Source organism: Chlamydotis macqueenii, chromosome 2, assembly GCF_036417535.1.
Source record: "Chlamydotis macqueenii isolate bChlMac1 chromosome 2, bChlMac1.mat, whole genome shotgun sequence".
Taxonomy (NCBI): Eukaryota; Metazoa; Chordata; class Aves; order Otidiformes; family Otididae; genus Chlamydotis; species Chlamydotis macqueenii.
In genome coordinates this window covers 141,550,753-141,568,739 of record NC_141557.1, presented here as the reverse complement: position 1 = coordinate 141,568,739, position 17,987 = coordinate 141,550,753, and the positions used below count along the sequence as shown (strand labels likewise).

General features: G+C 40.3%; 1 protein-coding gene across 1 annotated transcript; it reads left to right on the top strand.

Moving 5' to 3' along the window:
• The first annotated feature begins 205 nt into the window (after positions 1-205).
• PABPC1 (poly(A) binding protein cytoplasmic 1) lies at positions 206-16,155 on the top strand. Its single transcript, XM_086741094.1, has 15 exons — positions 206-893; positions 5,737-5,930; positions 6,034-6,149; positions 8,022-8,161; positions 9,458-9,552; positions 10,981-11,118; positions 11,214-11,309; positions 11,759-12,031; positions 12,217-12,310; positions 12,498-12,608; positions 13,461-13,615; positions 14,046-14,130; positions 14,295-14,425; positions 14,720-14,815; positions 15,715-16,155. Exons 1-14 carry the CDS (start codon positions 701-703, stop codon positions 14,810-14,812), a joined length of 1,914 nt encoding a protein of 637 aa, XP_086597220.1. The 5' UTR covers positions 206-700; the 3' UTR covers positions 14,813-14,815; positions 15,715-16,155.
• Positions 16,156-17,987: the final 1,832 nt, after the last annotated feature.

Sequence of the window (17,987 nt, the reverse complement as noted above, 5' to 3'; positions counted from 1 at the left end):
CCCCACCTTCCGGCGGGGCGCCGCGCGTCTCTCCGCCCCCCCCCCCCGCGCCCCCGCGCCGGCGCTTGCGCAGTGCGCGCTGCCGGTGCGTGGCGTGCGGGGCGGGGGGGCGGGTGGGGGCGGGGCGGGTATATATAGTGCGCGGCCGGGGCGGCGGCCTCCCCCTTGTCCCCCGGCCGCCGTCGGAGCTGTGTGCGCAGTGCGTGTGCTCCGGACACCCGGACACGCCGGCCCGGCCCCGCCGCACCATTTATTACTAAAAATATAAAAAAAAGCAAAAAAAAATCCAAAAATCCTAAAAAAACCTTTTACAAAAAAAATAATCCTCCCCTCTTCCACATCCCGTCAACCTTCTGCAACCGGCCGGTTTGATATAAAATAACCCGGTGAAGCGAAGCCCCCGGACCCGGCGCAGCCGAGAGGAGACACAGAGCGAGCCCGACCCCCGCCGAGGCCAGCAGCCGCCGCCACCTCCGCCAGGCCCGGCACGGAGTGAGCCAGAACCCGCCCGCCCCTTCCAGCCGCCGCCGCGCATCCGCCTCCCGCAGCCGTTAAGTTTCGAATCCGCCTCCGGAGCTGCCCCCTCCTCCCCCGCGCCGCCACCGCCGGCCCCAGCCCTCACGGACCGCCGGGCCGCCGCGGCCTCCTCGCCTCGTCAGCGCCACCCCCTTGCCCTCCCGCGCCGGGAGACGGCGGCAGGATGAACCCCAGCGCCCCCAGCTACCCCATGGCCTCCCTCTACGTGGGGGACCTGCACCCCGACGTGACGGAGGCCATGCTCTACGAGAAGTTCAGCCCCGCCGGGCCCATCCTCTCCATCCGCGTCTGCAGGGACATGATCACCCGGCGGTCGCTCGGCTACGCCTATGTCAACTTCCAGCAGCCCGCCGACGGTGAGTGGCCGGGGGAAGGGCAGGAGAGGAGGGAGTCGGGGGGTCGGCGGGCGAGGCGGCCTGAGGGGAGAGCTGGGGCGGCCGCCGGCGGAGGAGCCATGTTTCTTCCCCCGCCCCCACCAGCGCTCGGCGCGGCCTCCCGCCCCCCCGCCCCCCCCCCGCTTCGCCCCGCATCCATTTTCTCCCCGCCCGGGCGTTCCCGTGCCCGGCGTTGGCGTTGCCGGGACGCGCGGGGGAAACTTGCCGGAACGTGGGGGGAAGTTTGCGGCGGGGCCGCCGCTGGCTGACACGCGGCCGGGGGCCGCCCGCGCCTCGTGGCCGGGATGGCGGAGGCGGGGGGGGAGGGGGGGGCGCTTCCGCGCCGCCGGGAACCGAAAACTGACGCCAGGCCCCGGCGACGGGCAGGGAAGGGACCCGGCACCCCCGCCGAAAGCCCGGGGCCTGGCGGAGCTGCCTCGGACGGGCAGGGGGAGGGTGGGGGCGGGCGGGGGGGGGGGGTGCGGGCGGACGGGCGACTTTTCCACAGGCTGGGGCGTCCGTGCGCGGCTGCATCAGGCGCCCGAGATGAAGGCGAGCTTGGAGAAAACATCACAGTCATTAGTACCTTTTAATAACTACGCAGGAGCTGGGTGTGTGTGCGTGATTAAGAGGCCAAAAGAAGGAACTAGGACGAACCAGGATCGCTTGGTAGCTTCACAGACGTCCAGCCAAAAGCCCAGGCCGAAGCATAACACTTTAAAACACCGTGGCAGATCTGTCACATATAGGGAGGGGGTGAAATGACTTGGGCCTCCTTTGCTTGCTCTTCATCTAGCAAGCTGGGTTCTAATCCATTTCTCTTTGCAGTAAACTCTCAGACACGATGTTTCCCAAGTTGTGTTTTTATTAAACTTGCTTTACACTATGTGTTGCTGGTTCTCTAAAGTTATATCGGCAAAGAAACTTTCCATCTAGTTCTGGTCACGTTTGTGCTAGATTTTGTAAACGGGCTTGTTCATTTGGAGGGTGATTTGATAAAACAACTAAGTGTGACTGGTTGTAAGTTTTGTGGACTCCAATTAAAAGAAAATAATAATTTGATCAGCTAGAACATACGTGATTTCAAGCAGTTAAGTAAACAGCCTTATATGATAATGGTTTTCTTTTCAAGCATATGAAAGTAAGACATTTAAATTACAAGCCTCTTAGAAATTAGAAAAATTTGCTTTGGTATATAGCCATTATCCAATCAGACTTTGGTGTACTGATGATATCTGTATGTAACTAGTAAAAGTTACACTCTCATCTTTTTAATTGGCAGATATTTCACCTGTTATCAGCGCTCTCGCTTCAGAGAGCTTTTAATTTATTCAGCCATTGTTTAAGATGAGATGATTTGAATGTTTGTTTTAACATACTTTGCTTTCATTCGATAAAAACCTATTGTCCAGTTTATTCTCAAAAATAAAAATAAGGGGTTAGCAGAGTTCAGTACTCTGATGTGATAATGTCAAGGCAGAAGTTGAAGGTGATTCAAATGCTTCTCCCCAATAATGACAGAATTCTGTAAGGGCCAACTTTGTCATTGTCATTAGTTGGGCAACCTGCTCAACCCTACATTTTGTGACTTGGTTTGTAATTTGTCAAATGTGGGAACAAATAACAGCTTTTTCACCTGAGCAGGGCTTGCATTCAGAATTTCAGAATGTGCCTCTTATGAAAATGCTGTTATTCCAGATGTCTAAAGTATTTTTCAGACTTTGGGAAGCAAGAGCACACATTTTATTCTACCCCTTGTCTAATTCAGCTTAAGGTATTTTTCATCTGTATCAAACTTGCATCTGGCCCATATCTGGAAGCACTTGTTTAAAATATACTTAAATGGTATTGTGTGATTATACTTTTGCTTTCTATACCTAGAAAGCATTTGCTGATTTTTTTTTTTGTCGTAATATCCATTTACTGAAACCTTGAAATAGGAGCTCTGAGGATGAGTGGTTATTCTTAACAGTAATACTGGTTTCATTTTGATTCCAAACTAGCTGCCTTTTCTTGGTTGAACCTAATTCTTAGCTACATCTTGAGCTATGCTTATTAAACAGCTAGTAACAACTAGCTCGGGTTTTGAAAACCTTTGAAGGTGTGTTTGACGTTACCAGCTGTCTGCAAACTAGGGATCTCGTAGCTCTTCCAAAAACTAGTTAGGCCTGATGACACATTTGTGAGGTATGCACACGTTTCATAGTTGTGACTTTTCTGAATTTGAGTCATAGTCCAGAGTAAAACCCCAGCAATCTTGCTTAATTGCTAAACTGGGAATATTCTTGAATAATCCGAAACTGCACTTCTTCCTTCAGATCTTTTGAATGGTTATGTTTCCAGAGGCTTATTATTTTATAGCTGTTGCTATGTATATTTAGCACAGTTTAGCAGTAAGTGTATATTCCGTGTGATTTCGAAATTGTTACTAAAGTGGACTGTCCAGTTGCTCACAACTAAAATGGGAACTGGTGACTCATTCAATAAAAGCTCCAGCAGAATCAGCAAAAGTACAGCATGGGTAGGTGTGTCCACTTGGTAACAAGTTAACTGCTGAATGGAATTGCCTCCTGCAAATGAGCACGCAGCCTTTTATGGCTGAAATGCAATGAAATAAGCCACTTTTACTAGTAGTGAATTTTACTGAGAGTAGCTTATACCTGGTTGCAGATGTATTCTACTAATGTTTCAAAATTTATTGTGGAATGACAATGTGGTGTTCGTTAAGCAGAAATCTTTACATTTCTTGTACTTCTGCTCCACAGAGGAGAGGTATTGAGGTATTTCTTTTATGGAGAAATTGGTCTAAAAATGTGTGCTCCCTATTACTTGAGAGGAGTAATGTTTGCAAAGGCTAGCGTGGACCCACTTTGAGTCAGATGTTTGGGAAATGTGTCCAGGAACACACATTTTTGAGGAGTGTCAGGATTATTCTAGAAGCAATTAGCATGGAATAGAAAAAGCCTCTTTTCTAGTAAAGGAAGCCCTGTTACTACTTCTGGAAATAATGAACTGTTTGTTGCTGGCACTTTTGCTGGTGCTGGCAGTAATAATTCTAATGACTTCCAGGGCAGTACCGAAGTGTTACTGTGGCCAGTCTCATATCCACTGTTCTTACTTTTTTGGCCATTTTTTTTTCTTTTGTAATGTAAAGCCTTCCAATGCTTTTTTTTCCTCATTATTAGTATCTAGCCTGTCTTTTCTCTCTTGCTTAATTTAAATCAAAGTTTGTGGAAGCTTTGTCAACTTATTTAAAGGACTGACAGTGTTTATATCTTTTGTGGCTTTAACCTAAATCAGTTGTTGACTTGCTACTGTCATGTGAACATGGAAATAATATCAACAGATGATTTCTTTTACAAGAAAAGGTTAGATGTCTGTTTTGTCAACTTCTACAGATGTCTTTCAGAAAATATAATCTTCAAGTTCACCTGTAATCTGAAAACATGGCAAGAAAGGACGTAGAACGTGGTGTACCAGGTGAACCAGAGGCTGATTGCAAATTTTTTTTGGCCATGATGTCCAGCAACATAGCTAAAGATAAAAGCAGCACTTAAAGAACAAAACCACAAAATAATGGTTTTCACAATGTGATTGTTCCTTGGTCCTTCTCCTAAGAAAAACAATTAACTGACATGGTTACTGGTTTTAAACTAATGCTAAACTGATTTCAGTCTTGTTAATATCACATTGCTCTGCTATATGCACATTGCAGTGAAGTGAGTTAGTACCAATGGGAGAGACTTCAGCTATTTGTTGGGACTTTTTTCAGTGTTCTTCCACATGTACAGGAACAACAATGAAAAGGAGCTGATATGGGAGACCATAAAATACGTCTGCCATCCTTGAGAACTGTTGTTCTTTCTTGCTTAAAAACCTTGTTGAATTAAAACATCACAGGGGCATGTATTATTGCTTTGAAGGGACATATGAAAACTGAAGGAGTCTTGATACTTCCCTGTCTGAATACACTGAAATCTTAAATTCAGGCTTTGAAGAGTTAGTTATGGAGTTCTACTGGAAAAACCGCTCCATTGGAGTTACAAAACTTGGTTTATGTTACTTTGTTTTGCTGTTTTAATGTTTGTTCCTTCATTCAGCTTGTATGTATTTTGTCATGAACTACATATATATATAAAAATATATATATTCTATATAAAATACTAGATTTTAAAAATTAAATGCTAGTGTTAAATCTCTTTGAACAGTCGCTTGCCGGGAAGTCCATCACTGATCTTTTTCGTCACTAAAGAGTTATGTGGAACAGCTGCCTGAACCAGGCTTGAACTACACCTAGCCAAGAAATTTTCTCAGTTTAGGGTTATTCATGATTTAGGAGTTTGTATGTTAATGTTTGCAAAAGGCCTCATACAGGCACAAGCTGTACCCCTAGAAGCATTTTTATTGATACAATACACTTCTACGTGATGTGGGAGTGGCCAGCTGATTTTCACAAGTGTTAAAACTTTTCCTCCTTTGGAATAGGTTGTAATTGCCATCACGTAATACGTTTTCTCTGGTCACCTTACCACTTTCTCAGAGTAGGGTCCAGTCCTTCAGGCTGCTAAGGTTTCTACAGCTTGCTCAGCTGACTTGTGCTCTTTCCTGTTTCCGAAGTGCAGCTTTTGCTGAGGAGTTTTTGCCAGTTTTTACTTGTATAAAACAGAAAGGGGTTTATTTTCATTGGAGGTTTGGGTTTGCGTCTTGGTGGTGGTGTTGGACTTAAAATAGTGAAAAGTTTTATGAATAATGGTACTTAAATGCTGTTGGTGTGCTTATTAAGATAACTTTAGCATTTCCTACTAATTCTATGATGTTTCTCCAGCTGAACGAGCTTTGGATACCATGAACTTTGATGTCATTAAAGGCAAACCAGTGCGCATCATGTGGTCTCAGCGCGATCCATCTCTACGTAAAAGCGGTGTAGGAAACATCTTCATCAAAAACTTGGACAAATCAATTGATAACAAAGCTTTGTATGACACATTTTCTGCTTTTGGAAACATCCTCTCTTGTAAGGTTAGTGGAAAGTTATTGATGCGTTTAATAGTTTGACGCAAAAAACACTCAGTTTACACTGGAAACATCCCATGTGTATTACAACAGGATTTTTCTTTAATAGGTGGTATGTGATGAAAATGGATCCAAGGGTTATGGATTTGTACATTTTGAGACACAAGAAGCTGCAGAAAGAGCTATTGAAAAAATGAATGGTATGCTGCTTAATGACCGCAAAGTGTAAGTACATAAATACCTAGTTGAGGATCAGACTGAAATTTATTTTATAGCAGACAAATACTTAAAGGTTACCTAGAAAAGGCAGCTTGTTCTAAACTTCACTAATTTTAAAGGGGATTTAGAATGTTGATGCCAGGAATACTGCGAATTGTATCACTTGCCTATTCTAAAGACAGAATTAGTTCAGAAAATGCTAATAATGGTCTCTAGGGGAAAGAAATGTTGTATTGGTTGTTTTACAAGCGAGTGCTGTAATGAGGATTTGGGAACTTCTCTGGTTTTCTGATCTTACTGGTCTGAGATAAAATACAACCCATTAGGTATTTGAATAATCCTTTCTTTATAAGAGTTGTGAGATAGGTGTGTTTTCCATTTTTTGGATGAAACTTCAAGCTCTAGAGTTACTCAGTCCTGAATGACTGATTATGCTAATGTTTTTATATGAATGTCTGTTTATAGGCATATCTGGGAAATAGGAGTAGAAAATAAAACTTACAGAAACATAATGTTTTAAACACTATCACTGTACTATGCTGTAGGAAAAAAAAGGTTATTTGCCTACTTGGTCAGTGATATCTAGGCTTGGGGGGAAGGTGGGCCAAGTGCACCTCTCAGCTATGCTTAAGGGATCGTTATGGTATTTGGAATAGTTGCAGAATAAAAGCTCTGTAAATACTTAAGAGGGTTTGGAAAAAGGATGACAGAAATCAGCATCAGCTTACCATCATGGATTGTTTTTGCATGTAGAGATGGATGGATCAAGCCACATACAGGGAGAACATATATTTTGACACTTCAGTTTTCCTTCTTGTTCTGTGCTTGACTGGCAATACTGTGGATGTTTTTACTCAGCTTCTGTCTTTATACGACCTTCAGCATATAGTAATAAAAGCATATGATTTACATAAACTTTGTTTCATAACATGCATCATGAGAGTTAATTTTGCTTTGAATTTCTATCCAGGCTAGGCTTTTAAAAGTGAATTAAAGTACTTCACTCGCTACCAAAATCTGCTGAACATATTGCATTATCGTTCTTACCATATTTGGTTACTACAAATCGAGTGAAGTTGTTAATGTTTAAGAGAAAGTTGAGTAACTGTCTGCTACTTTATTGGATTTGTCAGATTTGGAACTAAAAAGTTGGATAATCTAATAAAATTTGAGAGCTAAAGTCTACTACAATTAGAAATCAGTGCTAGCCATGTAATATATCTCTGCTAGAGCAGTTCCTTGGGTCAGAGTGTTGTGTTCAGCTTCTGTTCCTTCTCTGACAGTACAAACTGACCTTTAGTGTTCCCAGTCAATATGCAATGGTGTTTGATGAAAGAGAGCAAGTTGAACAATCTATTTCTCCATACCTATTTAAAAACACAAACAAACAAAAAACCCAAACAAAAATCTTGCTTTGATACAGACTGGAAAGATGTGGAAGGGAGTGGGGGAAGTTAAATATCCCTTGCTTACAAGCTGGATTGGAGAACTGTAACTGCTTTAAGGCTGCCAAGTTTTTAGTATGGCATAGGGATTATGCTGATACCTAGGATTTCTGTTTAGCTGTTTTACCTAGTACTCTTTTTCATTGTTCTGCTCCTGTTGTCAAAGGCTGTTTTATAAGAGTGAACAATCTCACCAATGATTTGAAAGCCTTTTTATGCTAGTAACTGTGGTAAGCACACTGATGTAGCAAAGGATAGTGAAATTGTTTTTCTGATGGAGTTTTTTATTGTAAATATTTTATCTAAAGAATTTTGTGCCTGTAATGAACAACGAGATGAATTAAGAACAAAATACGATGTCAGAGGATTACAGCAAATTTTTAAACCTTGACAGTCTTGCTTTAATTACTCTATTCTGTTCTCCTCCAATTAGATTTGTTGGAAGGTTTAAATCCCGCAAGGAACGTGAGGCAGAGCTTGGAGCCAGAGCAAAGGAATTCACCAATGTTTATATCAAGAATTTTGGAGAAGACATGGATGATGAGAGACTTAAGGAACTCTTTGGCAAGTTTGGTAATGTCTTAAACTTTAAACTTATATAAACATGAGTGAACTTCAGTTTACTTTTTATATTTTAATTGTACAGTGGCTTATAATACAAGGAATCAGCTGTCTGCCTGATGTTGATATAAAAAAAAAGATACTGAAAAGTCGATGCTTAATTCCAATTTCACATTCAAAGTGCAGTAATATCCACTGCAGAATCTTAACTAGCCAGAATAGCATATATATAATCCTACCATCAGAATTGTTTCCAGTAATCTGAAAATGGGCTTTGCCTTTTTTAAAAAGTTGCAAATAGAAGCATTTTCTGTTTTAGTACAGATTGATGTTACAAATTCACTACAGGATACATGACAAATGAGTTTGCTGTTGCTTTCATTGACCTGCAGGCTTACCTTTGCTAAGGATATCTGTGTTTTCATTATTCGGTTGCATTGTGGTGGTTGACCTAATAGGAAATTATAAGGAACTTTTCCATTGGCAAGCTATTTGACTCTGTCTCGATCCTCAGTTATGCATGGGGCAAAATTATGGCAGGCATATGATCATGATCCAGTAATGTATATGATGTGTCACCATTGAAATAGGAAATGGCAAACTCCTTACTTCAGCTTCAGGTTCTTACACTGGCTTATAAAGCACATCTATTTTATTTTCAGCTTTTCTTTTTGTATTTTTTTTTTCCTTTGTGGTTTTGCTGTTCTCCAGCAGATATGTAAAGCAAGACAAAGCCTTTTCTATAAGATACTCTATAGCACCCCTAATCAGCATTTACAGGAAATTCCTTTTCTCTATTAAAGTATCTGTGGTTGAAATGGTAGTGAATTTAGCTGCTAATATATGTCTCAGCTGAGTCTGTGAACTGCAGTTTTTCAAAGGTTTGGAATTGCTGAACTGGGATGGCCTTTCACTGGGATAAATGAATAAGCACATACCTAATAGAAAGCCCTCCTCTCTGGCTTTCAGTGCCTATTTCTAAGGATGGAAGCATTAATGCTTTTTAAATGTTATAATTTTTAATGAGAAAAACTATTTCATTCACTCTGAATTGAAATTTCTACCCCATTTTGGCTGAAGAAATTCAGGGAAGAAATTCAGCATGAGAGACTAATGGCTGAAGCTGAGCATCGAGGGCAACTCAGCAATTATACATTAATGGGTGATGTTTACTAGATGGTATTATTGGTGCAGAAGTCCTTTGGTAATACAAGTGAAACAAACCATTGAAACTTCTAAATAGGATGTTGAAAACGTGAAGAGAATATGCTCTGTATATGAAGCATAAGTATTTCATTCTCTTTTTAGGTCCTGCCCTAAGTGTGAAAGTTATGACCGATGAGAGTGGAAAATCCAAAGGCTTTGGCTTCGTTAGTTTTGAAAGACATGAAGATGCCCAAAAAGTAAGCTTTTGGACTCCATTTTAGGGATTCTATAACTGAGACACAAATATGTTTCATTGAGTGATTTGAAATCTTGGGAATTCAGTGAGGGTTTTTAATTGGTCAAGGACACTGCTTGTGTCTGCTTCCTAAATGACTTAGCAGGGTTTCTGTCGTTTAGAATGCTTTCTTATGAGCAAATGTCAGTTGATTTGAGGAGCCTTTTAAGTTAAGATACTCCAAGACAGCTGGAACTGGTGTAGAAGTGGGGACTCTTGAATCACTTAATAACCTGTTGTAGTTTTGCTTAAAGGTCTCCATGAGATTTGAATTCCCTCATGCTGGGCAACATACAAGCATAGTAAATTACTGTATCTCTGCAAAACCCAGTTGAATCATTGGATCCAATTTGGTTGCACAAGACATCTGTGCAAGGCAGAAAGGATTGTGTTTCCGAACTTCAGCACTGCAGAGTCAGCAGGAAAGCTATTAGCTTTATGGAGCATGTTTGGCACAGAAAATAGTCACAGAGCGCTGTGGTGTTGCTTTTACTCTCAAGACTAACTTGGGAAGATGGGTCCTTTTAATTTGTGTATATGTCTATAACATGCCAGTATGCTGTATAACTTAATTCTGTGTCAGCTGGTTGCTTTGATGTGTCAGTTGGCTGTGGTGGTAGGGACGTAACATCAGGAGAAAAACTCAGCACAGAACAAGCCAGGGCAACAAATGAAGTTTGCTTTTCAAAAGGCATTTCTGTGATTTGTCAGTAATGCAAGTGTACAAGCAAGAGATTAGAACAAATCCTGTCTGTCTTACATCTACATTGTTCACTTTTGCATACATTGATTGATGAATTGTTTCTCTTACAGTAGTCAGAATCACATGTACAGTGTTTTGTCATATAAAATTCTAATATCTGAGTAGGTAAGCTTTTAATGGCTTACATTAAGAAGGTCTGCAATACACTGGTGATCTCTAGTTTTAAATTAATTGAATAAATCTGTGCCAGTGTTTTCATATCTTAATAGTTGTAACTCAAAAGAGTGTAAAGGAAAAAAGTTCATATTCTCATAATCTTTCCTTAATGAAAGAGTAGAAATTCTGGGGGGGGGGGGGAAGGAGCCATTTATGCCAGCTGTCGCTTAGCATACAGTAAAGAAAAACTAGTGGGTTCTACAGTTTTGTTTTGTTTTTCCCAGCTTCATATAAGAATTTTTTTTGCATCCCTTGTGACTTTTCTTTAATTGGATGGAAGCAGACTCAGAAAGCAATTTCTGTTTAAGTAGGGAAGTCTTGGGGTATTTTGTTTCAGATAGTGATATTTTTAGATGGATTGGCTCTTTTTCTGGAATCCTTATGTAACTTTTTATATTTGAGTTTTGGTTTTTGTAAGCCTGAAAAATACTGGAATACAAAGCACTGCTAACCTTTTGTTTGTTAATGAAGGCTGTAGATGAGATGAATGGGAAAGAGCTCAATGGGAAACAAATCTATGTTGGCCGGGCTCAGAAAAAGGTGGAAAGACAGACGGAGCTGAAGCGCAAGTTTGAACAAATGAAGCAGGACAGGATCACCAGATACCAGGTTCAGTTTTAATCCAAGAGGACTAACTTCATTCTGTGATATTTTTAGATATACGTGGAGCATTTGCCTTCAAATATAACTTGCTTTTTTTCTAGGGTGTAAACCTTTATGTGAAAAATCTTGATGATGGAATTGATGATGAACGTCTTCGAAAAGAATTCTCCCCATTTGGTACAATCACTAGTGCTAAGGTAAAGTAAAGTTTATAGATTGTGCTTGTCCTTTCTCTGAAAATTAACAGTGATCCTTCACCAAGCAAAGATGATCTATTTGATTAGCAGATGTGACCCAGCCACTTATCACTGCTACTGTATATGTGGACATCTGCTTTCTAGATTTTTTTACATCTCAGGTTAAACACATACGATTGTCCTTTCTTGATATAAACTGGGTACTGATGTTAATGTGAGAAAAATGACATCTTTTCAGTGTAATAACATGCTCATTATTACTTCACTGATATTTTCATCTATATTCAGTAAACAATCAGCTATTAATTAAGCAGTTCCTTTTTATAAATCAATTCAGTAAAACAAATCTGTACTCTCCCTTCTAGCAAGCTGAAAAAAGAAACTTGTGTGAGTTGAGTAGGGATAGATACAACATTCACTTGTTTTAAAACTAAATTATGTACTGACAGGTCATGATGGAGGGTGGCCGCAGCAAAGGATTTGGATTTGTATGCTTTTCATCACCAGAAGAAGCCACCAAAGCTGTCACAGAAATGAATGGTAGAATTGTGGCTACTAAACCATTATATGTAGCTCTAGCCCAGCGTAAAGAAGAGCGCCAGGCTCATCTCACCAACCAGTATATGCAGAGGATGGCAAGTGTAAGAGCAGTACCTAATCCTGTAATCAACCCTTACCAACCAGCACCTCCTTCAGGTTACTTCATGGCAGCTATCCCACAGGTACGTATAGAGATGAGTAACTGAATGTTTTGCACTGTGTAGAAGACCTGTTTAGACTTAACCGTAAATATAGCTATTAGTATGTGTCCGTAATTTCAGCATTCTAATTTTGTAGCAGAAAGGTGATGGACTGTTCAGTATGCCCTTCAAGGATGACAAAGTTACACAATGTTTTTGTTTGACAGACTCAGAACCGTGCTGCATACTATCCTGCTAATCAACTCGCTCAACTTGCTAGACCTAGTCCTCGCTGGACTGCTCAGGGTGCCAGACCTCATCGTAAGTCACTTTACCTCTTTCCAGTGATTGCAGTAAACTCCATAGCATCTACCTTTGCATTTTTAAATACATTTTCACAGCATTACAGTATCAGTCTTCTGTTTGTCATGTAAATGGTATTGCTTCTGAACTCTTCTCACCATTCAGTATTTCAGCATGTAACTTAATATATTTTCTCTAAACATAGCATTCCAAAACATGCCTGGTGCTATCCGCCCAGCAGCACCCAGACCACCATTTAGTACCATGAGACCAGCTTCTTCACAAGTTCCACGAGTCATGTCAACACAACGTGTTGGTGAGTTTCATTTATGCAAGCTTTAAGTGACAGACTTCTTCTTTAATTTTGCTGATTCAGAATGATCTTTCAAAAGCATTCCTAAGTTCAATATCACATGTGGTAACACTTCTCTCCTTTTCTGACTCTTACTAAATGAGTAACCTAGTATCACCTTCTAGTAGCTGCTTTAAATATTGTCCCAGCAAAGACTCCTGCTGTGGCCCTCTCTCTTTAATATTAAGCACTTCTTTTTGTGTGCATTTAATAATATTGTATGACAACTTCTGCCATTTCTAAACATTGTTGTGGCAATTGTAATAATAGGTTGCATGTAAAAATACTGAGGTGATACAATTTTAGCTCTTATTTTTTCATAGAGTACTGTGATCCAGTATTAAGTATGCAGAATCTGCACATCACTGCATGAAGCAGTATTGATTGTAATGGAGTCTTAACTCTCTCAGAATGTATTAGGCAGTAGTATTTTTTAGCTATCTACTTCATGAAAAGTGTCTTTTTTTAGGATGACTGTTGACATAACGTGCTCAGGAAATCAAGTGTCCTTTGAGGTTAGAATTAAATTAAATTAATATTCAACCAAAGTGAATGTTTTCTCATAGATCTTTTTCAATAGCATGTAAGAAAAGCAATTCATTAGTGAAGTGACTGGAAAGTAACATCCAGTAGAGTTTGAGCTTTGAACCTTCAGATACAACCAGTGATGTGACAGTTGACAATACTACTGAGATGAATCTATAATACAATACCTAAATTAGGTATTCAATTTGGGCTGGTTTGTTTTTAGCTCGAACAGTGTAGGCTAAATAAAAAAATGAATTCTTCACATATAGAATTGTGTTACTTTTTCAGCCAATACATCAACACAAACAATGGGTCCACGTCCTGCGGCAGCAGCTACTGCAGCTACTCCTGCTGTACGCACAGTACCACAATACAAGTACGCTGCAGGTGTTCGTAATCCTCAGCAGCATCTTAATACACAGCCCCAGGTTGCTATGCAGCAGGTATGTAAATTTAGGAACTGGTCCATGCTTTTGCTAGTGTGTTTTGCAGAGGGAAGGTGGCTGAGAGGGGTGCTTATGATTGAGAGTTGCCTTTGTAATTCTAGAATTCAGGCCTTGGGGGGTTTTAAGTATTTTTCAAGTTTACCTGGGACAGGATGTGATCCTGTGTTACTTTGTATTTTCAGGTTGCTTGATACCTTAGCCTGAATTCTCCTTGTGTTTGCTCCACAATGGGGTGGTTGATAGTAATCTCCAGCATCACTCAGCTCTAACCAGCACTATTTGATCAAATTGACTTAGTTGTAATCTCTTGTATGTTTCTGACAGTGTAGGCATTGTTTATGCTGAGTTGTGGAACATTGGATATTTGAAGCTGCACCTTATTATGAACTAGAATTTGATTTTGAAATGATGTTAAATTAATTTGCAGCCTGCTGTCCATGTGCAAGGTCAGGAACCCTTGACTGCTTCCATGTTGGCTTCTGCCCCTCCACAAGAACAAAAGCAGATGTTAGGTATGTACATGATACCTTTGTCTATGCCTTGTAGCTGAAGTACAGTCAAAATATGCTTTTACAAATCTTAAAATGCAGAATAAATGGTTTTATCCATAGAACAAGGTCTATCTAGCCTGTGTTTGTCAGATGTGATTTGTCACTCTAACTATTTTTCTCTCTAGGTGAGCGTCTATTTCCTCTCATTCAAAGCATGCACCCTACTCTGGCGGGTAAGATCACTGGCATGTTGTTGGAGATTGACAACTCTGAACTCCTCCACATGCTCGAGTCTCCTGAGTCTCTTCGTTCGAAGGTAGGTGGACTTTTGCCCTCTGCTGTTTTTATCAGCAATTAAGTCTACACTGATTGAACAAGGTGCTTATGCTGGCACACTGGAGTAGCAGCAATTCAACAGTGGCCTAGGACAAGAACTTAGACTGTCCTCTTCCAGAGGGTGGCAGTGACTTGCGTTAACATGAACTGGAACTTTAATGTTATGCTTTTAACAATGCAAGCATTGTTTGTATGTATAATGTAAACTGTTTCATTAACTTAAATATACAGAAATTAACTAAGCTTCTCTTTATTTTTCTTTTTTACTTTACAGGTTGATGAAGCTGTAGCCGTACTACAAGCCCACCAAGCTAAAGAAGCTGCTCAAAAGGCAGTTAATAATCCCACTGGGGTTCCAAGTGTTTAATAAGTAAGTTTTCTGAGCACTGTAGCTTCATAGGTTGACTGGGGCAACAGTTCTTCATCCATGGCTTTAGAAGCAGCATGCTTCCAGGCACTGTCTCATTTGCAGCCAACAAAGTAGCAGCTATGGTCACAGTCGTAAACAGATTTGCGCGTGACGGGAAGAGGTAAAAGATGCTATCTTTACAATTTTGAAAGGGGAAAATGTCACAGAGTTGAGAATGCTGTAGGAGTCTTATTTCTGCTGGTCCAGTTAGGCTTTGCCTGTATATGAAGTTACTTTCCACATGTACAGCTATGAGTTTAAGATGCTTGCTTTAACATCTGATCACTTAAAATTTACCTTTTTTCTTGATCTTTTCATTTCTGTAACTTTCCTTCTGGAGGCAGAATTTGAGTCATGTTTCTTCTGCACTTCTTTTTCCTTTTTTTTTTTTTTTTGCTAGTGATGCTGGAGATAAACAATGGCTGAATAAGTTGCCTGTCCTAAACTAAGATGCCCAGACTTTGAGACCAGGATGTTTTAGCAATTGGAAATTAAAAATACGGCTAGCGTAGTTATTTGATGAGCCTTGGTATGCTGGCCTTAGGAGTAGAGGTGATCTGCAGTAGTTACAGTAACAAATTACTGTGTGTACCCATTGTTCAAGGCCATGCTCTGCAGAGTAATGTTTATTTTCTAGACTAGGTTTTGTCTTACCAGGTGTCACAGACTTGTGACACTTTACTTCCATGTCTCTAAAAAGTGGGGGGATACCTCTGATAACGCTGCTTGTAAAGAACTTTGGTATGATTGATACCATGAAAGCCCAAAGTACTGTTGGGCTTACAGTTGCAGAAAGCAAGACAGGAAACATAAGGTGTTGCTTTAATTTTAAAACCTAATAACGTTGTTTTTCTTTGCAGAAAGATCCGGGACTACAATCTAGAACTTCGCTTCACCGAAGAAAAAAAAATCTAAACATGGAAAAATTATTAAATATTGAGAAAAACATTGCAAAATATAAAATAAATAAAAAAAGGAAAGGAAACTTTGAAGCTTATGTACAGAGCAACGCCGGGGCTAGCAAAACAAATGCTAGTCCTAGATTACTTATTGATTTAAAATTTAAAAAAAAATAGTAAAATAAAAAATACAAATTAATGTTTTATAAACCCGAGGGAAAAGAATTTTCAGCACAGTACAAAAATTTAAAGCATTCCTTTCTTTAATTTTGTAATTCTTTACTGTGGAAAAGCTCAGAATATCACCACTGTTTTAGTTGACAGTGAGAATTGATAGCTGAGCAAAGAAACGTAATTTGGATTATAAAATTCTTGGTTTAATAAAAATTCCTTAAACACTGACTGACTTGTGATGGTTTCTTTTGTACGGTGTACTTCTGATAAGGTTGTCATTCAGAATGCCAGGTTAGAATCCCTCTCTGTAGTATGTTGGAGATGTCCCTGCTCCTTGCAGGGCAGTTGGACTATATGACCTTTAAAGGTCCCTTCCAATCCAAACTGTTCTGTTCTGTGATTCTATGTTTTAGCAGTTTTCAGGTAGTAATATATTAAATTTTGAATGCATAGTAACCAAAACAATAATGCTTTTTAGACAGTAAAAATCCTTTTGTGGACAGGACTGCTTAATCCCGTTGAGTCGGGTATTTCTAATGCTGTGTTCCCTAACAAGTGAATGGCTACTGTTAGCTTTTCTTGCTTCCTGTTAGTAAGAGAGTAAGTAATTTTAGCTTTGCTGCATTTTGGATTTTTTTGTTGTGCTGAACAAATCCTTGTCAGAGGCAACTTTGAAAGCTAGCTCTTTGGTAACTAAATTATTACTGAAAAAGAATACAGTTAGGATACTTTAAATCGGCTGATTTGAAAACTGAGAAAGTGATCTGAAACCGAATGCTGTTCCTTATTACTTAGTATTCACTACAAAGATCTTTCAGTTACTTGCAGTTGTAATGTGTCACAGAGCTCTGCGTACAGTGAGCTTATGCAAAACTTTGTGGGTTTTTCATCAAATTTGTGAATGGTGAAATAATTCTAGCAGTTTTATTGGCTCCAGGAATCAACTTCTTTCTGCAAAAGATGTGTGTTTGACTGTCATTTAAAGAGGATTGAAGGGAGGGCGTGCCTTTTTAAAATAAATTGCTGCTTGATCTAGAGCTGATCTAGAGCACAATACCATAGAAATAAGCCTGTCCTCGCTTGCGGCTGATAAGACCTTCAGGTCAGTGTGTCACTAAAATGGGCGTCCAAGCAAATGACCAGTGGCAGCAAAATTGAGAAGAGCCAACACTAGCACGTGAGGTGTTTTATTTGGTACAGGACCTTACTGAGGTGGGGAGTTTTGCAGGATTAAAACCAGTAAATGCATAATTGAGAAACAGTAATGAGTTTTTGTTGTAAAACAAACTTTCACTGTGTAAGCTAGCAGATGCATGGAAGTTGTCCATCTACAGATGGGTTATCCTACGGTTGCTGCCTTGCTTTTTTCCCCCCTTTTAAGGGAGTACTTTCTGCAGACTTGCAGAGTATGAGATGCATTTTATACCCAGTTTAGCCCATAATTGGCTCTGTAAGCTGCTTAATCAAAATTGATAATGCTGGGGGAGAAAGGAAGCAGTGAAGATGGCGTGTCCTTGTACAGAGAAGAGAGGAAAACCTGTGAGGCTGGGATGTGGGAAAGGAATCTGTTAGTCGTGGAGGAAGTCATGACCCTTAGCCACCACAATCCATTGGGCACCAGTTGCTGTATTCAAAAAAAAATATGCTTTGTACAGAATCACAGGAAGGGCTTAGCAAGTTCTTTCTGAAAGGCGCTCTGAGATCTGTATTGTATGGGAAGAATGCCAGTGTTCCCCGGACCCCTTGTCACAGTCTTAGGGCCCCACTGCTTTCTGAAGTCCCCCAAAAGACAACTCAAGAGTGGCCTTAATTTTCCATTTGTGCAAAGAGCCTCAGATTTTTTTTCTGTTAAGTGAATTTGAGAAATAAGCCTAACCTAAGGAGGTGAAATTGGTCTGGCATAAATAAATCCTATTTAAAATCCCTCACTTCACTGTAAAAGCATTAGGTTAAGCTTGTACAATTCTTATGTTCAGTCCTGTCCTGATGGAGGCAGACTGGGTTAGCCTTTAATTTGCAATCTTGCTGAAATGTACAACTAAGAATTTTTGAAGTTGGAT